The sequence below is a fragment of the Apis dorsata genome, unplaced genomic scaffold (genome assembly GCF_000469605.1).
Source record: "Apis dorsata unplaced genomic scaffold, Apis dorsata 1.3 scaffold_631, whole genome shotgun sequence".
NCBI lineage: Eukaryota > Metazoa > Arthropoda > Insecta > Hymenoptera > Apidae > Apis > Apis dorsata.
The window spans coordinates 272,859-287,397 of record NW_006263826.1 but is presented as its reverse complement, the minus strand read 5'-3'; the positions used below and the strand labels follow the sequence as shown (position 1 = coordinate 287,397).

Below are 14,539 nucleotides of genomic sequence, written 5' to 3'. Positions count from 1 at the left end.
ACTCCTCCAACGCCATTTTTTAGTCCTGAATGTCCTTTATCTAATACGACCAATATACGGGGTCAAACTACCCAAAGATCTGTAAGTATTCTATTAGAATAAAATTCAATTTCTATTTTTTATGTACTTAAATTTTTTTTTTTCATATATTATTTTATAGAAATCGCGAGTGGAGGCAATGTTGGAGCGTGCTCTGATACAGCCACAACAGTGTTCCGTGGATCCACTCTACAACGCTCAAAATTGGGGAATTCCTATTTGGGCAATTGATAAACTTCAGGCTTGGCTTGACAAAATCTACACATCTATTAAAGATACAAATCATTTAAAACAATTAAGACACTCAAATCAACAAAGTTCAGTTAAAGATATAAAGGTCAGACATTTCAAGGGTTCTTATTTAAAATTTGAATCCTTTCAGAGGTAAGTTATTTAATATATAAGATCTGTAGGAGAATAAATCTTATTACTCTAAATCATAATATCATATCAACATAGGAATACTAGACCTGTATTTGTTGAATTGCCTGTGTGGCCAACATTGAATTTTCACGGCGATCCAGGATCTTGTCCTTTCAATACAAAGAGACGAGAAAAACTGGAAAAATTAGAAAAAGAAATCAAAGAAAACAGGGAAGATATTCAAACTATTAACCAAGAGGAGGTAATGTTAAATATATATTTAACCTATATTTAATTATGTAATATTTAATTGATAAATTCTAAATGCAAATTATTCTTTTTAATATGAATAGGGAAAAGAAATGACTCGGCGACCACGAACAACTGCCCGTACTCGAAGAACAGAACAATTAGCTTCCGGTTATTGTGAAATTTGCCGTATTAGATATCGAGATCTAAACAAACATGTACAAAGCGATCAACATCTTAGTTTTGTCCGAAATGATGATAACTTTTTATCTTTAGATAAATTGATTAATGCAGGAGCCAATGTAGAAGCTTTCCTAAAACTAAACAGAGGAAAAAATGTAGAGTATGTAAAAAATTTTAAAAATTAGACTATTTATTCATAATAAGTATTAAAAATTTGTTTAATAAACATTTATAAAACTTTACTTATTTTTTTATAGAAAAGACTGCAATTTATTTTCCAATGGAGATCGTAATCTTCATGACACAGTACTGCCAGAAGGAAAAATTAATAGAAATGCGAAAAGTTTAGGGGATTTTGATGTTGGAGATATAAAGATGGTACAACGCAATGGTACACGTAGGAATCTCAGTTTAAAATTAAATTCTTCTCATAATTTACGTACTCGTACAAAACATGAAAGCGGCCATTTGTTAAGGTCAAAAGGTAGTCCTTGGCATGAAGCTGAAAAAACAGAAAAATTTTATGATGAATTTGAAGGTTTCACTATTAAAAAACGTGCAAAAGGAACAATTTGGATTGAAGAAGATGATCCAGAAGATAAGTATATAGAAGAACATGAATTAAAAGAATCTAAACAAAATGAATATAAGATTAAAACATTTTCGGCGGAATTGGAAGAAAAATGTTGCGATAAGAAAAATTACGATATGTGTAATCATAACAAACTTAAAGATTCTAGTAATCAAAACTCACAAAGGACAATAACTTGTAATAATGAGAAAAACAGTATTGAAAATAACATAGAATGCATTAAACAAGAACAAACTCTTACAAAAAATAGAAATCATGATCAAATTAATGGAAACATAAAAAATCGTTGTAACGAAAATCTTTTAAATATAAATGATAATACTTGTAATGAATCTTGTAAAGTATCGTCTAAAACCGAGACTCTAAAAGAATTGAATTGTAAATTACAGGTAGAGAATATTTCTTCGAATATAAAAAAAATTTCAGAAGAACATAATAATATTAATGTAAACAGCATTTATAATGGTCATACTATAAAAGATGAACAAAAAGTTCATAAAACATTGAATAGCTTAGAAAAAAATGAAATTTTAAAGGAAGAAAAATCGAAATGTTTTAAATCAAATAGAAGAGGCAGTAGAAGCGTCAGAGGGCGACATAGATTATCCGTTGAAGAACGTTTAATCGAAGATAATCGTGCATATTATAAAGTGGAAGTGTTAGGAAGTAAATTAAGATCAAGTGTATTATCAAACAATAATTCTCAATATACAGTTCCAAGAGATGGGGATGGTGAAGAAAAGAAAGAAGTGCCATCTAGTGAAAAGCCAGTAGTTGTACGATTTAAACGTGTAAGAAAATCAGAGTTATCATTATTAAGTGATGAAGCGGAATCTTTTATGTTTCGAGAACTTAAACGAGATGATTCAAGTGAAATAAGCGATGATGATGAACAGAGTAGTATATTACCAAGAGACACCGAAAGTGAGTGTAACGATGCCAGCAATTCTATATGTCGTAGTTCATTTGTAAATTCATCTATAAAATCGGAAATTGTCGAAGATGATTCTCAGGATTCTGTAAATTTGGGTCGAGCTAGAAAAAGAAGACGCACACAAGCAGAAGCATTAATCAAAGACAATGTTGATTATTATAAATTCGAAATTCCTGGAAGCAGATTAAGGTATCAAGCACCTTTAACTGGAATTAAAGATTTATCGATAAGCGAAAATCAGGAAAAAATAGAAGGGATAATTTCAGAGAAAAATGCACAAACAGAAAAAATATATCCGTCCAAACCCTCACCTGAAGTTGAAAAAATGCAATTTTCTTTTGAAGCTGTACCAAAATCTGAACCATGGTATCAAACATACCAACGACAGGATAAAGGAGCTGAATTTTGGCATTATTTTACTGAAGGAGATTCAGAAAAGCCATTTCTTTTACCATATGAAATTGAAAATTTTCATGAAATTTTGATGAAAAATCAAAACAGAGCTGAGAATAAAAGAAAAATTCGTGGAAGGAGTATGGGATGTATTGGACGATCTCCTAGAAAAAGTCCTCGTTGTCATGCTTCTACATTAGCTATTATGTCAACTATTATTAGAAAAAGAGAACAACAACAATCTTCGAATTTGCACACAATAGATGAATACCATTCTATCAGATCACAAATAAATACTCCGGGATTGGATCAAAAAACTGAATTAAAATCGGATGTAGACGAAGAATTAAAGGAAATGATAAAAAGTATTGATGAGATGCTTGATAATGCAAACGATAGTTTAGAATTGGTTGAATCATTCGAACCAGATATAATGCAAATGGAATTGAATCTTTATGAATCAAATATTCCAAGAGGACCACCTTCAAATCTACTTGAATTATTGGACAGTTGTCACGAAATCGTAAATTATTTAGAAAATTCATCATGTGCAAGCTCAGAGTGTGGTGAAGGTAGTGTCGAATCACCTTTAAAGCGAAGAAAAAAGAGGAAAAATAGAACGGGCTGGCCTGGAATCAAAATGAAGAAAAAACTCCAAAGTAAACCTTTAATAGATATAAATTGTGACAGAGAAAATTTAACAGAGAAAAATATTGAACAAAGCGGGAAAGATTGCAATGTACAAATCACAAATATATCTAATAGATTAGCAGAAGAAGGTAATATCAAAATAGGTACATCTATTATTGTACAAGATGAACAATCATTAAGTTTCGATCAAAGAAAAGATGACAGTCGTTTATTTGAAATGTATACTTCTAATATTTCGTCTAATATACGTCACAACGAAAACGAAAAAAAAGATGTAAGTATAGCGGTTTCCGATAATTCCATATTACATACAACAAATGCTGAATCCTGCACAGGTTCGCTTACATCTGATGTATGCAACGAGACTGACAGGAATTTCGTATTAAACAAAGATTATGGATTCAGAAAAAGTTTGTCTGAAATCGAAGAAATATCGGAAAACGATCCCGGAAATGATGAAAATCATGAAAATATGTTTCGAAAAGATATTCATTCCATATCGGAACGTCGATTTATTTCAAATGCAACTATCAAAAAACGACAACGTGACAATACATCCTCTGAAACTTGCGATTCGCGTGCAGAACTTGAAAATCATGAGATTTTATGTAGAAAAGATGCCGAAACTAGAATTGTTCCCAGGAAACATCATAACTCAAATGGATTACCGAGAAAACGACAACAGAAAGTTCATTCTGAAAACTCTGATTCTGAAATTGAACAGCATCATCATCATCATCACCATCATCATCATCACCACCATCATCACCACCATCATCATAATAATGTATATAAAAGAAATACAGTAAATTCGCGAAAACGGATTTATGCAAAAAAGCGTGCGAGAAAAAATAATATATCTTCAAATACAGTATTTGAAGATGAAAATTGTAAAAAGGATTCCTATTTAAGTATTACATGTAAAAAGCAACAAAATATGAGAGGTATAAAACGACGAGCTAATACTATGTCATCGGAAACGCAAGTATCTGAAGTCGATTGTGCATTATCAGGACATATTAGTCCAACAATTATAGCAACTTCTGAACTTGAACAAAGACGTTCAAGTATTGAATTTCAACCAGTTGTTAGGATGATGAAGATCGATGATCAAGTTGAAATGGATCACAGTATTCTCTCGGTAACAATTGCAAGCAACAGACGGTTACGAAGTTCCAGTTCACCGAGATCGAATACTCAACCGCCGAAAAAGCGTTTAAAAAACAATCGCGGTCAGTTCGGAAGATGGTTAAAAAGTAGCTGAAATCCTCGATAAGATTTTTTGATAGTTTAAGTTTCAAAATCGAGATTCACTTTTTTTTACAATATCTCGTTGTTGAAATTTAATCTATACATTTTATCAATATGTAAATTATGTATAAAGTATTTGTGTATGTAGAATAGTATTTAACACTACTGGCGCACCATTAATAGGGTTTTATTAATATTTTCCTTAATATCCTTTTCCGATAAGAGTTCTATTAAGAACCTTGTACAATGTTGTTTAGGTGCAGACTTCGCATTTTTGAATCAGAAAATTGACGTACGTATGTATATCTATGTTTAAACAAAGTACTTTTTTTTTTTATTTTACTTATCTTGATATACGTACAAAAATATACACATGTGAAAAAAATTATTTTTATTCATAAAAGCAGGCTTTAGAATATGCAATGCTGTATACAAGCTTTATTGTAGTGTAACAATAATTTTCTGTTATAAAACACATCATTGAATGTAATATATATATTCAATATATATACATATATATTGAATTCCCTTGCGAGGGTCCACCTAAATATTTTATTTCAAAAAAAAAAAAAAAATAATACAAGCCTTTTGCGATTTCAAAAAAGAGATGACTATTAAAGATATGATTTTCCATTAAAAATTATAACGGATGGATTCTACATACTCCTAACCTTTCTTGTTTTATATTTAATTATGATATAATATATAAATTTAATGTTATAGTATATAACATTTAATTTAACTTTTATTAGACAGCATATTATAAATATTTAAAAATTTTTTTAAATAATTTATTATGTTATATTTTTGATTATTTTAAATTCTCGCGTTCTATGAATGCATTTTTTAAATCTTGAAGTTTTTTTTTCTTTTGTTTTTTCTTAATAGAATCTCTTTTCATTAATTGTTCCTTTTGATTTTGAAGAGAATTTTGACCATTAACTAAATTATCTAACCTTGTTAACAGTATTTTTCTAGCAATTTTTCTATTTTGATCTAAACTTCTAGTTTCATGACATTTTACAACTAATCCTGTAGGTTTGTGTTTTAAAACTATTGCATTAGATGTCTTGTTAGTTGCTTGGCCACCAGGTCCAGATCCTTTCACAAATTGCTCTTGTAAATCACTTTCTTCAAGCTTAGGTATTCTTGAATAATCCAAAAAACGTTTGTATGATTTATATCGAATTTGTTTCCCACCATTTAACAAATCATAGCAATTAATATTATTGATTTTATAATGTAAAGATTCAGACATTTTTTTAAAAAGTACTGATAATATATACGTATTACTACATTCGTTGAAATATATTCTACTAAATAATTTCAGTATTGCAATAAACATTATATAATTATATTTGTTTAATTTCACTATAAAAAATTCTATATTTATACTATTCGTTGATTTTGTAAGAGTTTTTTCCCTTTCTGAAAAAATTATATAAAAGAATAAAATTACTTTTAGGTTAAGTATAAATTTTATTTTTTTTTTTCGATAAAAAAAATATTTACGATTAAAAAATTGAATTATTTTATGAATATTTACCTGCAACTGAAAGTCAATCTCTCTTTGATCAATTAAATGTTTATTTTGTTTAAAATTTTTACGAATTCTGGATCGAAAATATCCTTTATCTGTATATTTCAAATTTTCACCATAACGCAATAAATCTTTATATAATTTTAAAACCGTATTTCTCATTTTATAATTTTATTAAAAATCAAAATTTCTTATACTCTATTTATTATATAACTAATTTCTTTTTATTTAAATTAATGATAACTAAAACTAATTTCCAGTCAATCTTCTTTTTAACCTCTTATTGTCCGTTTTGCATACCATTATTGATTACTAACACATTTATTAATTTTAAATTCATTTTTAAAATTTAATTTATTTTTATTTGTTTTAATACATAAATATATTTAATCAGAATTATTAAATTTTACATTGCAAAAAAAGAAGTATATTTGATTTTAATTTTTTTGAATTATTTTTAATTTTATTATTAATATCATTTAAAATTCTGCAATCTTTTCCTTTTTCTATTATATCATTTTTATTTTTTATGAATAGAATTAAGGTAGAAAAATAAATAAATTAAACTTTGGTATGAAAAGTAATTTATTTAAAAAGTGATACTTTAAATAAAAAATATTTGAAAAGTTCTTTGCTTTGTATAAGTATGATTTTTTGTAATAATTCCATATACACAAACTTTGTTATTACAATTCTTGAAACTCCATTTCAAACAGTTTCTTAATTACATTATTCATTTGTAACTCTTCTGTTATTTCAATTATTAATTCCTCTATCAATTTATCAGATATCCTATTTAAAAATATTGTTTAAAAATTATTGTTTAAAAATTTTATGATTGAAATAAAATGTAATTTAATTTTCTCACCATGCCACAATGTCCCATGGTTTATTCTGTGTGTTGCTGGAATACATTGGTTTTGATTGACAAAATTTTTTATATTCACATCTATATGTTAAAAATTGTAACTCAATTTCTTCTGAAATAGCAAGCTGTATTGTATCTTTGATATTTGAATCCATAATTTTTCCATTGTCAATAATCTAATTATTTATTATAAAAATATATATAATTTCATTTTTTTCAATTAGATATAGTATATTTTACATCACTTACTTTTAATGCAATTTCATAATCTACTTGACATGAAGCATCACATTGAGTCATTTTAGGAACTTTTTCCATAGAAGATATACAAATGAATTGTACATTTTCATCACGTTTTTTAATTTCAGATAAGCTGTTGCAATGCATAAAATATTCAGTTTTATTTTATTTAATCAATATCTACTTTTATTATTGTGTTCTATTTACCCATTCAAATTACAATATGATTGTTCATAATTGTTTTTTGTTAAAGTTGTTTTAGTATCATAATCTTTAGGAGACTGATATTTTTGTAAAAATTCTCTTAACGTTTCCACGGATGTTTCCGAAACGGGTTGCATCTCAGATTCGTTTTGCTGTCATATGATTTATAATAATGTTAATTTTTAATAATATACAAATTAAAAATATTAAATTGAAATAAGTTTACCATTCTTGATACAAAAGTTATTAAATCGTTTATTACAGGAACTAAAGTAGCCAAATGTTCTTTAGGAATTGTGGTTACTTTTTTAATTAGATCATTTTCATCAGTAACACTTTCTACTTTAATATTTCCTCCTTTTTTTCGTATTGCAACAGATTGTGGTTCACTATTTGTAGTAGGTTTACATTTAGTTTGAATTTCTATGTTGCTGTCCTATTTTATAAAATTAATTACTTATTAAGTCTTCTCTAGAAACAATTATCAATATATCTTACATTTTCAGAATCTATCGTTATTCCTTCCATCATAGTTTGAATGTCATCTTCTTTTAAATTGTTTATATTTTTTATAGAATCAATATGAACATCCCTAGAAGAAGTTGTATGAGTTATAGGACTGGGATACAACATTTCTGGTAATGAGCAATCTTGAGTATATAAGTTTTTACTATCTTTAGTATTATTTCCATTTTCTTTTTGATAAGTATAATCTGTAAAATATATATGTAAAAATTATAATATGTTTAAAATAATGAAGATCAAATAATAAGAAACCTTAAGTAGTTTTCGTATACTTTTTCTTCTTATGTAATTTCTTCTTTTTTGGTTAGACTTAGATATTTTAACATCCATATTGTACATACTTAATCGACTAGATAAATTTTTTCGATTCAAACGTCCTTTGTTAGGCAAAGATATTGATGCAGTAGTTATAAAAGATTGAGCATTTTTATAATTTGCATATCCATATTTACTTTCTAAATTTAACTTCAATTTCGCTAATATAGCATCGCATTTATCTTGAAGATTTTTTTCCTGCAAAAAAAAATTTATTAATCAATTTTAATGATTTATAAATATAAATAATGAATTACCAGCGGTATAATGGTAGTATCTCCAGAACAAAAATAATAAGAAGAGATTTCAATTTTATCACAAATATTTATCAGATTGTAAACAATTTGTAATACATCTTGCAATTTTGTAGAATGACCATCAAGAATAGAATTAGGAATATGTTTACAATAAGCAGTTAAAGCTTGCATTAATAATTGGTGTGCAGCAACTAATTTTTGTTTAATCATATCTTGATGAAATGCAATATTTTTATGATATTGTTTTAATCCTGATCTTGAAGATACAGCTTTGATATGTCTTTGAATGCTTGTAACAAATCTATTTAAATTGTATAAATAATTTCTTGAAAATCTTATAGCAAATTCTAATGTTTGTTGTTGTCTTCTTTTTAAATCATTTTCACCATCTGGTAAAGGAATTCTGCATAATCTAAATAAAATTTCATCTAACAATTCAGCAATTTTCTTTTGCATTGATAAAAGTTTTTGTATAGTAAGTGGATCTGGTTGTACATAAACAATATCATCTTTGTTATTACTTGAATCTGTATCAGAATTATTTTCAAAATGATTTGTTGCACGAAGAAGTTGGTTTGTATAACATTTTTTTTCTGTGATAGTAGAATCTGACAAAGATTTTTTAGCTTTAGATCTAAAAACTGTTTTCTGTCCTTCAAATTCCTTAGATATACAAATATTATTGCTTTGTGAAGTTGGAATTAAAACATTAGTTTTACATGTATCTTTATTCTTTGTTAATATTTTTTCTTTTGAAGAATTATTTCTGATATTGTTTACCTAATGTGAATAAATTAATATTAATTTTATTTATTATATCTTAAAAAACATTTATTATGTATAAATATATAAATATTATAATAAAAATTTAAAAACACTTACTTTTGAATAAATCATTTCATTTTTAACATTAGATTTAGGGTTTTGAATTCCTTTGCTTCGTTCAGGAAGAGCATCTTCTTCTAGTCTTTTCAGTTCTCTATCTACATTTTGTATATTTTCTTGCAACAGATCTTTTATATTTTTTATAGAATAGTCAACATCTTTTTTGTCAAACCTCAAACTATTTAACTCCTGTTCTTTGACAAATGAAGCCCAGATACGTTCCTCATCCTCCTTACGTCTGTGTCTCTGTACATTTTTTACTATATGTTTAAAATGACTCTCAGGTATGTACTATAATAAAAAATATCTTCTTAATTAATAGTATTTATATAATATATAATAATTATACGTTTATATATATATTTGTCAATTTATATAAATACCTTAAAGCTATAATCTTTAGTTACTTCTAAAGAAAGAAAATGTTCTCTCTCTTTATTGTTTATTTCATTGGTTGATCTATTTTCTACCATAAAAGACATTTTTTCTTAGAATTGGATTAGTCTGGATTGAAATTTTATATAAACGATAATTAAATTTTATTACATTTACGTGACAACACAGTAAAAAAAGTATATCAAAAAATGTGTGAACTCCAGAAAAATGAATGTATGTCTATTTGTTTTGGGTAATAATATAGAAGAAAGTTAAAAAATTGCCTTCTATACCGTTTTTGAACAGGAGTTAAATTAGCATCTTAACCTCGATATTTTAACAACGTATCAAAAATACTTCAGAGTATTCTTTCAAATCGAAATTTCACATTTTATTACTGAATAGCATGTATACATATGAGTCTAAAAATACACGTTCATAAATACATATATATGCACTTTTATTACTTATATTTTAGTCAATAAATAATTTATAATTATATTTGTAATAAATTATAATCAAAATTGTAATGTTTTGTCATTTTATTTCTTTATTACGTCATATATAGTATTATTACATCAATACAAAAATTTCTTTATTTTAAATTTATTAAAAGAAAATTTATTTATTAAGAGAAAAATTATTCATAAAATAAATTAAAATAAAGAATAATAAAATAAAGGAATTTTGTTTTAAAAAATTATTAATTAGAAAGATTTACAGAAATAAATTTCAAAATAGTATTGACAAAAGTGTGGGTGCGGTTAAGGCGTGCTATCATTTGTTAACTATCATTGGATCAATACTCACGCGCGCAAGGATAGAGAAAAGCCAGGTGTCGTGAACGAGTTTTGTCCTGCGTATCTGAACAGTCCACCTGACGATCTATACATTTGCGCGCTTGCTTTTAAAATCATCAAAGTAATGTTATAGTAAATTTTTATTATTCTCGGATTAAAATATAATTAAATTTTATACATGTTCAAGGTAACTTATGATTGGTTTATAAATTTTCAATCAAATATTTGCTTAAAAAATTAAAATTCTTTTCAGAGAGTATCATAACTAATTTTTATTGTTAAAGTATTAACCAATCCTTAGTGCGATGTGACGTCAGGAAATTCAGGCGCAGAATCCACATCTCTAGACTTCCGATTACTCACATTCTGTCGAGTTTTCGCATTTTATTACGCAAAACGTCTGGAAATTTAAATGTAATTTGGTAATGTATAAGAGAAAACAATTTTTAAATTCTTTTTTGAAATTTAATTTATTTTACTTTCATTTCATTTTTTTTTTTTTTTATTATATTTATTTATTTTTTGTTACTTATATTTTTACGACGATATAAGATATATCGAACAATGTAATAACACAAAATAATCTTAATTCATATGATAAACAATACATTACTATGTCGTACAATTATTATAACATTTTCTTATTTATGACAAACGTTTTAAACTCTCAAGTTAATTAACTCTCAAGTTAAATTATTATATGTAATTAAATGTATATTTAATTATATTATTGTATATTTAATATTTTCCTGAATTTATAATATAATATTTTTTTTTTATAAGTATTTGAAAATTTTTCAAGTAATATTTTTTAGTTATATATTTTAGTAATATTTTTTTTAAATCCATTTTTTACTTTTATATAATAATTTTCAGATTTTTGGAAAACATGATATGCTTTTAATGGAAATACTTTTTATGATAATAAGATAATTTTTTATCTTTGTATCTTATAAAGAATTACATTATCAAGTCTACAAATATTTATGTTTTTACATATCAAGTGAATATAAACTTTCTCAAGATGACATCTACTGTATTAGTTAAATTGCCAACTGTACCTTTTCCTCAAGTAAATATTATCTAAATCTTATTTAAAATAAAATATTTTAATAAATTGAAATAATTATTCTTACTTAATATGTATAAAAATTATTTTTAGGGAAAGAAATCACCATCAGATATAATAACATTAACAGAAAGAAATGAAGGATTGAATCAAAGTATAAGGCATCAAACTATAAATATTGATAGAATAGCACAATTGGAACAAAATATGAAATTTTTACAAGAACAACATCAAGCAACTTTAGTGGCTTTGCATCAAGAAGTAGAATCCTTACGTCAAAAAAATAGAGGTTGACCAATATTTCATAATATTATTTATTAAAAATATATTTTCATGAATAAATAAAATTCTAATATTGTATAATTATATATAGATTTACAGTTTCAATTAGTATTTTCAAAAGGATCTTATTTACCTAGCAGTCCTTCTTCTCCTGAAGATAATGGAACTGGGTTTATGAAACCAAAGGTATTCTTTACAAAAAAAATTTTAATATCATAAAAAATTCATATAAATATTTTCTTTCTTCATAGGGTAGCCCAGTATGTGTAAATATTACACCATTACAAGTAGAACTTTTGGAGAAAGATTTACAAGATACAAAAGTATCTTTACAAGAAGCTAGAATACAGAATCAATATTTATCTGAAATTATTGAACAACAAAAAAAGTTAGTAATTGTAACAATTATGAAAAATGCTTAGTCATGAATTATAAAACTGCTGTAAAAAAATTGCATTTATTACAGAAAATTGAATTCTCTAGAAGAACAGAAAATAAATAAAGAATCAATGACAGATGTAGGAATCCAAGTGGGAGATACATTTGATTCTACTCGAGCACATTTAGTTGCATGCTTGGAAAGCACAGAAGCGGTGATAAAACGATTACGTAAACAAAATGAGGAACAAAGAGAAGAGATTGCAACATTGAAAGCAACATCAACAAATACAAATGGTAACAAGGGAGCTCGATCTCGTGATAGTAATAATAGTCATCATAGTCGTGGATCACCTACGAGCACCTTACAAGAACAATCTCCTCATATATTTCCTCCATTACAAAGTTATTGGCATCATAAAACAATTAGGTAACGAAATTATAAAATGTTGTAGATCTTTGTATAATATGAATTTATACAAGATAAAACATATCCCGTACATCGTACAGCTATCTATAATATATTTATCATTATTATAATATATTTTAAAATTTTATTTGCAAAACTTTATATTGTAGGAACGGAAGAAATCGACATAATAAATTAGATCATCAAACAGAGATGGATGCGACTATGTTACCACAACTTCAAAATAGCAATATAAAATTAAAAAATTTCAATTCGATGATGTTTGAATCTTTGTGTTATCGGTCTCGTGGACATCGCAATTACTATCGCGATGAAAGTAATCGAAAATATAGAGGAAACATTTCACAAAAAGATCGTAGAGATAGTGATCATAATCATCATCATAATCGACGGGATTATAAAGATAGAAGTTCTAAAAATCAACAAAAAGAATTAGCAGATTCAGCGGAAGGATCAAGCGAAGCTGATAATTCTGCGAGTGGTAAATCATAAAATAAAAATAGTCTGTTAATACATCAGATGGTAGCAGACATCCTGTTCTCTATTCTATATATGAATTACATAAAGAAGACTTTAAAAGCGATATATTTGTTAATAAAAGAATGATCTGCGTTTTCTTATATTCGCTTTAATAAGATAGTATTAGTTACATGCATATCGCTTAAAGTAGGATAGTCGTAATATCAATTTATGTAAACTTTAATGTAAAAATCTAGTCAAATTTTACTCTTTACATATTACTGATATAAAAACAAAACAATATTTGCGCTTTATATGAATAAAAAATATAGCTTGTATAATTATTTCTGCTGTTACAAAATAAATAGAAAGATATATGACTGTATCATTTTTAATAAAAGAAATGTATTCCTATTTATGTAAAAATATAATCGCAATGATAATTAAAAATAATTAAAAAGAACAAAAATATGAAGAATAATAATTATGTAATTATAATAATGATGATGATGATAATAATAACAATAATAAAAAATACAATCAATATTTATGCAATGTTATTTTTTGAAGTTTTAAATTTTTATTACATTTATTTGATTTTCAATTATTTATAATTTTTTTTTATAATATTTTTATTTTTAATTTTTTTTTATATATATTTACAAAGTAACACGTAAATGAACGATTTAATCGTTATTTATATTATAATTTAATATGATAAAAATATTAGAATCTCCTTATTTTAATTTATTATCATTTTTAATGCTATCGATTTAACTTAAAATAAGACAATAATTAGTAATATTTGAAATTGAAATTAAATTTTAAGATAAAATTACAAAAAAAAAAAAAACAAATATTCTATAAAAGTAGATCAAATAAATTCTATTAAAATTGTTAATTCAATAGATTAGGCGAAAAAGGCAATAAAGAAAAATAAATAGCCGTTTTTGAATCTATAAATTTTGTAAAACAAGTATAGAATATAAAAAAAAGTATACAAATAATATAATAAAATAGAATAAAAAATTATGAATCAGCGTCATCTCTAGACTATTGCAGATTAAATATAAATATAAATATAAATATAAGAGATAAGAAATAATAAGAAAAAATAGAAATAAAATAAGAATTGATTATTAATACCATCTTTTCTAAAAAAAACAAAAAACTTTTAGAATTTTCCAACTTTAGAAATAGAATTGATTCTCAATTTTTATTTTATCTTACCATGCTTTGAAGAAATATTTTTGATAT

General features: G+C 25.5%; 4 protein-coding genes across 19 annotated transcripts in view; 2 read left to right on the top strand and 2 right to left on the bottom strand.

Moving 5' to 3' along the window:
* LOC102671500 overlaps positions 1 to 4,835 on the top strand; it is a 7,828-nt gene extending 2,993 nt beyond the window's left edge. For all 5 annotated transcript variants that reach the window (XM_031513240.1, XM_031513239.1, XM_006621379.2 and 2 more), the window contains 5 exons: positions 1 to 81; positions 161 to 423; positions 499 to 664; positions 756 to 994; positions 1,092 to 4,835. The exon at positions 1 to 81 ends at the window's left edge or, in 1 of these variants, runs on beyond it. In XM_031513240.1, coding sequence (XP_031369100.1) covers positions 1 to 81; positions 161 to 423; positions 499 to 664; positions 756 to 994; positions 1,092 to 4,668 — 4,326 coding nt within the window. In that variant the 3' untranslated portion in view covers positions 4,669 to 4,835. The remainder of the gene's footprint in view (positions 82 to 160; positions 424 to 498; positions 665 to 755; positions 995 to 1,091) is intronic.
* A 196-nt stretch (positions 4,836 to 5,031) lies between these two features.
* LOC102671910 (probable peptide chain release factor C12orf65, mitochondrial) lies at positions 5,032 to 6,504 on the bottom strand. Its single transcript, XM_006621382.1, has 2 exons — positions 6,202 to 6,504; positions 5,032 to 6,083 (listed from the first exon to the last, which is right to left on the bottom strand). The coding sequence occupies exon 2, from the start codon at positions 5,998 to 6,000 to the stop codon at positions 5,467 to 5,469; it is 534 nt and encodes a 177-aa protein (XP_006621445.1). The 5' UTR covers positions 6,001 to 6,083; positions 6,202 to 6,504; the 3' UTR covers positions 5,032 to 5,466.
* A 258-nt stretch (positions 6,505 to 6,762) lies between these two features.
* On the bottom strand, positions 6,763 to 10,839 carry LOC102672033. Of its 9 annotated transcripts, none has more exons than XM_031513260.1 (11): positions 10,675 to 10,839; positions 9,873 to 9,993; positions 9,487 to 9,735; positions 8,605 to 9,384; positions 8,305 to 8,545; positions 8,006 to 8,220; positions 7,734 to 7,943; positions 7,511 to 7,659; positions 7,313 to 7,436; positions 7,064 to 7,239; positions 6,763 to 6,987 (listed from the first exon to the last, which is right to left on the bottom strand). In XM_031513260.1, the coding sequence occupies exons 2-11, from the start codon at positions 9,969 to 9,971 to the stop codon at positions 6,882 to 6,884; spliced, it is 2,349 nt and encodes a 782-aa protein (XP_031369120.1). In that variant the 5' UTR covers positions 9,972 to 9,993; positions 10,675 to 10,839; the 3' UTR covers positions 6,763 to 6,881. The 9 variants fall into 9 exon arrangements, 8 of the variants coding, with proteins under 8 accessions (XP_031369120.1, XP_031369118.1, XP_006621447.1 ...); XM_031513258.1 differs by having other exon boundaries at positions 9,487 to 9,780; positions 9,873 to 10,286; positions 10,675 to 10,837; XM_006621384.2 differs by having other exon boundaries at positions 9,487 to 9,780; positions 10,675 to 10,837.
* Positions 10,840 to 10,948: 109 nt separating this feature from the next.
* On the top strand, positions 10,949 to 13,659 carry LOC102672770. Of its 4 annotated transcripts, none has more exons than XM_006621390.2 (7): positions 10,949 to 11,086; positions 11,541 to 11,736; positions 11,827 to 12,022; positions 12,107 to 12,201; positions 12,267 to 12,403; positions 12,482 to 12,823; positions 12,973 to 13,659. In XM_006621390.2, the coding sequence occupies exons 2-7, from the start codon at positions 11,689 to 11,691 to the stop codon at positions 13,313 to 13,315; spliced, it is 1,161 nt and encodes a 386-aa protein (XP_006621453.1). In that variant the 5' UTR covers positions 10,949 to 11,086; positions 11,541 to 11,688; the 3' UTR covers positions 13,316 to 13,659. The 4 variants fall into 4 exon arrangements, with proteins under 4 accessions (XP_006621453.1, XP_031369122.1, XP_031369123.1 ...); XM_031513262.1 differs by having other exon boundaries at positions 10,956 to 11,086; positions 11,669 to 11,736; XM_031513263.1 differs by having other exon boundaries at positions 10,959 to 11,078; positions 11,669 to 11,736.
* Positions 13,660 to 14,539: the final 880 nt, after the last annotated feature.

Bases quoted from the DNA above. Each gene is read 5' to 3' on its own strand.
- LOC102672770 (XM_006621390.2), top strand. From the start codon at position 11,689: ATGACATCTACTGTATTAGTTAAATTGCCAACTGTACCTTTTCCTCAA. The intron at 12,404-12,481 runs GTTAGTAATTGT...CATTTATTACAG, and splicing joins ATTATTGAACAACAAAAAAA to AAAATTGAATTCTCTAGAAG. The intron at 12,824-12,972 runs GTAACGAAATTA...TTTATATTGTAG, and splicing joins TGGCATCATAAAACAATTAG to GAACGGAAGAAATCGACATA.
- LOC102671910 (XM_006621382.1), bottom strand. From the start codon at position 6,000: ATGTTTATTGCAATACTGAAATTATTTAGTAGAATATATTTCAACGAA.
- LOC102672033 (XM_031513258.1), bottom strand. From the start codon at position 9,971: ATGTCTTTTATGGTAGAAAATAGATCAACCAATGAAATAAACAATAAA. The intron at 7,944-8,005 runs GTAAGATATATT...TTTATAAAATAG, and splicing joins TAACGATAGATTCTGAAAAT to GACAGCAACATAGAAATTCA. The intron at 7,240-7,312 runs GTAAGTGATGTA...ATAAATAATTAG, and splicing joins ATTATGAAATTGCATTAAAA to ATTATTGACAATGGAAAAAT.